The following is a 4,162-nucleotide window of genomic DNA, read 5'->3' as shown; positions in this document are numbered from 1 at the left end:
CCTCAGTAACAGCAATTAGCCTCTAATTGTACTCAAGATGTGCCTTACTCCTCAGTAACAGCGATTAGCCTCTAATTGTCCTCAAGATGTGCCTCACTCCTCAGTAACAGCAATTAGCCTCTAATTGTCCTCAAGATGTGCCTTACTCCTCAGTAACAGCAATTAGCCTCTAATTGTCCTCAAGATGTGCCTTACTCCTCAGTAACAGCAATTAGCCTCTAATTGTCCTCAAGATGTGCCTTACTCCTCAGTAACAGCGATTAGCCTCTAATTGTCCTCAAGATGTGCCTTACTCCTCAGTAACAGCAATTAGCCTCTAATTGTACTCAAGATGTGCCTTACTCCTCAGTAACAGCAATTAGCCTCTAATTGTCCTCAAGATGTGCCTTACTCCTCAGTAACAGCAATTAGCCTCTAATTGTCCTCAAGATGTGCCTCACTCCTCAGTAACAGCAATTAACCTCTAATTGTCCTCAAGGTGTGCCTTATTCCTCAGTAACAGCAATTAGCCTCTAATTGTCCTCAACAATTTCTTGACTATCATCGGCGGCGGCCTCTAACTGATCGTAGAATGTGTCGGGGTAGACTTATCGCTGTGCGAGTGACAAACGATGTAACTAAAGTATTTTCTGCTTGTCTCTCTCCCCAACCCCCCCCCCCCCCCCCACACACCCCAACATGGCCGGCCTCCCTCCCTCCCTCCCTCCCGGGATGCCCCCAAAGCAGCAGAGACCCTTGAAGCAGTCTCTGAGTGGCTCGCTGTGCCGGGAGTCCCACTGGAAATGCCTGGTCCTCACCCTTCTGATGTACGGCTGCTTTGGCGTGGTGACCTGGTGCCACCTGTCCAAGGTCACGCGGCTGGCCTTCAACAAACCCTACGGCGGCGAGTCGATGATCTACCATGAAAGTCCGTGCTCCAGTGGCTACGTCTACATCCCTCTGGCCTTCCTCATGATGCTGTACGTGGTCTACCTGGTGGAGTGCTGGCACTGCCATGCCAAGAACGAGATGCGGCACAAAGTGGACGTCAACAGCGTCTACGAGCGGATCCAAAGGCTCCAGCAGGCCACCCCCTGCATCTGGTGGAAGGCCATCAGCTACCATTACATCCGGCGCACCCGCCAGGTCACGCGTTACCGCAACGGGGACGCCTACACCACCACCCAGGTCTACCACGAGCGGGTCAACACCCACATGGCGGAGTCGGAGTTCGACTACTCCCGGCACGGGGTGAAAGACATCTCAAAGGAGCTGCTGGGTCTCAGCTGCTACCCGGCCACCAAGCTGCGTTTCACCAAATGTTTCAGCTTCGCCAATGCCGACTCAGAGACCTCCTACCTTACCCAGCGGGCCCGTTTCTTCAGCGAGAACGAGGGCCTGGACGACTACATGGAGGCCCGGGAGGGCATGCACCTGAAGAACGTTGACTTCAAGGAGCAAATGGTGGCCTTCTCCGACCCGAAGAACCCGCCCTGGTACGTCTCCCGCTACATCTTCTGGAGCCTGTCCTTCCTGGTGCTGTCTTGGCCCCTGCGGGTGTTGGCCGAGTACAGCACGGCCAACGTCCACTACCACGTGGAGAAGCTGTTCGGCCTGGACGAGGGGGTGCCCACCCCCGAGGAGGCGGGCTACGCCCGGCGCATTTCCCGGGTCAACACCATCGACATGACCGAGCTGGAGTGGCACATCCGCTCCAACCAGCAGCTGGTCCCCAGCTACTCCGAGGCCATGCTGATGGAGGTCTCGGCGGCCTGCTCCTCCTCCTCCTCGGCCGCCTACCTGCAGAACTGCCAGCGCTGCCGACGCACGGTCAGCAGCTCCTCCCTGCCCTCGCGCGGTGCCCGCACCCCCGGTGCCCGCCTGCCCTTCAGCCGCAGCCGTTTCTCCCTGGGCCGCCTGCAGGGCTCGGGGCGGGGCTGCCTCTTCCGCAGCCTGAGCGGGCGGGTGGACGACGGGGGGGACGCGGCCTCGGGGGAGGAGCCCCCCTCCTACCAGGACGCCATCTACTTCCCCCGCCTCATCGTGCACGCCGACGACGGTTGCCAAGGGCACGCCCCCCGGCAACAGGACGGGCGGGGGCCGGACACCCTGCTTTGAACTTTGACCTCAAGGGCGACCGCCATTGACGGAAGGAACTGCCCTCCCCCTCTCCCCTGGTGGCGGACTCGTTTTCCCTCATGGCGCAGAGCAACGGTGCCCAAGCGAGTGAACTCACTGAGAGCAGGCCCCGAGGGGGCAGCCCCAGGACCAGATATCGACACACCATTGACTCGCGCCAACCTGGCGATGTCCAACTCTTCGATCGGGCACAATGATCTGACAGAGAGCCCAAGGGGGGCAAGGGGAGGTGGTGGGGAGGGGGAGAGCTCCTGTATCTAACCCGTGCTGTACCTGCCCTGGGAGTGTTTGACGGGACAGTGTAGAGGGAGCTTTACTCTGTATCTAACCTCCTGTACCTGCCCTGGGAGTGTTTGACGGGACGGTGTAGAGGGAGCTTTACTCTGTATCTAACCCTGTACCTGCCCTGGGAGTGTTTGACGGGACGGTGTAGAGGGAGCTTTACTCTGTATCTAACCCTGTACCTGCCCTGGGAGTGTTTGACGGGACGGTGTAGAGGGAGCTTTACTCTGTATCTAACCCTGTACCTGCCCTGGGAGTGTTTGACGGGACGGTGTAGAGGGAGCTTTACTCTGTATCTAACCCTGTACCTGCCCTGGGAGTGTTTGACGGGACGGTGTAGAGGGAGCTTTACTCTGTATCTAACCCTGTACCTGCCCTGGGAGTGTTTGATGGGACGGTGTAGAGGGAGCTTTACTCTGTATCTAACCCATGCTGTACCTGCCCTGGGAGTGTTTGATGGGACAGTGTAGAGGGAGCTTTACTCTGTATCTAACCCTGTACCTGCCCTGGGAGTGTTTGATGGGACAGTGTAGAGGGAGCTTTACTCTGTATCTAACCCTGTACCTGCCCTGGGAGTGTTTGATGGGACAGTGTAGAGGGAGCTTTACTCTGTATCTAACCCCCTGTACCTGCCCTGGGAGTGTTTGATGGGACAGTGTAGAGGGAGCTTTACTCTGTATCTAACCCGTGCTGTACCTGCCCTGGGAGTGTTTGATGGGACAGTGTAGAGGGAGCTTTACTCTGTATCTAACCCTGTACCTGCCCTGGGAGTGTTTGATGGGACAGTGTAGAGGGAGCTTTACTCTGTATCTAACCCTGTACCTGCCCTGGGAGTGTTTGACGGGACAGTGTAGAGGGAGCTTTACTCTGTATCTAACCTCCTGTACCTGCCCTGGGAGTGTTTGACGGGACAGTGTAGAGGGAGCTTTACTCTGTATCAAACCTCCTGTACCTGCCCTGGGAGTGTTTGACGGGACGGTGTAGAGGGAGCTTTATTCTGTATCTAACAGCAGGAGCAAAGGTTGAAAAGAAACTCCATGTAGCACTGAGCTCGTTTACCTTGCCTGGGACACTGACCTCGTCCGTATCCGTGAGGCTCTGACGATTTAATGGAGACGGGAATGCCAGTGTTTGTGGTGATACCAAGGGCCCTCCCACAGATGGGGGTTGAAAAGAATTCCACTGACTGAGTGGACAGTTGGACGTGCAATGTTTCCTTTATGTAGCCCCCCGCGGGGCCCTCTGCTATCTGTACTCTGGCTGAGAGTCGCCCAGACTGACATTTACTATTACAGATGGAAAAACCATGTTTGCCTCAACTGAACAAAAAAAACTATTGCTTGAATCACATTTAAATCAATCTTAAATGTTTGGAGCTGTTTCACTAGCTGGACCTTGTTTGATGCGGTGCTGATCATTAAGAGGAGGGAAGACAATTTCAGGCCTAAAGCAGGCTTTATTTACACAGTCATTTCATCTTAATTGTTTTCCGCTAAAAGGCAATAAATATTTTACTTTACTGTCAGTGGGCGTGAAATTTCTTTCTGGCAACGGGGTCTGTGTCGGTTCGAAAAGGTGAAGGAAGTTCACCTGGTCCGAGATCACACTCACTCCGTCCGAGATCACACTCACTCCGTCCGAGATCACACTCACTCCGTCCGAGATCACACTCACCCGGTCCGAGATCACACTCACCCGGTCCGAGATCACACTCACCCAGACCGAGATCACACTCGCCCCCGGTCCGAGATCACACTCGCCC

General features: G+C 55.6%; 1 protein-coding gene across 1 annotated transcript; it reads left to right on the top strand.

The window, feature by feature from the left end:
- Nucleotides 1-711: 711 nt before the first annotated feature.
- LOC137306370 (transmembrane protein 151B-like) lies at nucleotides 712-2,304 on the top strand. The gene has a single exon (XM_067975523.1). The coding sequence runs from the start codon at nucleotides 712-714 to the stop codon at nucleotides 2,095-2,097; it is 1,386 nt and encodes a 461-aa protein (XP_067831624.1). The 3' UTR covers nucleotides 2,098-2,304.
- Nucleotides 2,305-4,162: the final 1,858 nt, after the last annotated feature.

Source organism: Heptranchias perlo, chromosome 43, assembly GCF_035084215.1.
Source record: "Heptranchias perlo isolate sHepPer1 chromosome 43, sHepPer1.hap1, whole genome shotgun sequence".
In the NCBI taxonomy this organism is placed as follows: Eukaryota; Metazoa; Chordata; class Chondrichthyes; order Hexanchiformes; family Hexanchidae; genus Heptranchias; species Heptranchias perlo.
Note: the sequence above shows the minus strand (reverse complement) of the source record. Positions and strands in the feature narration are given on the sequence as shown.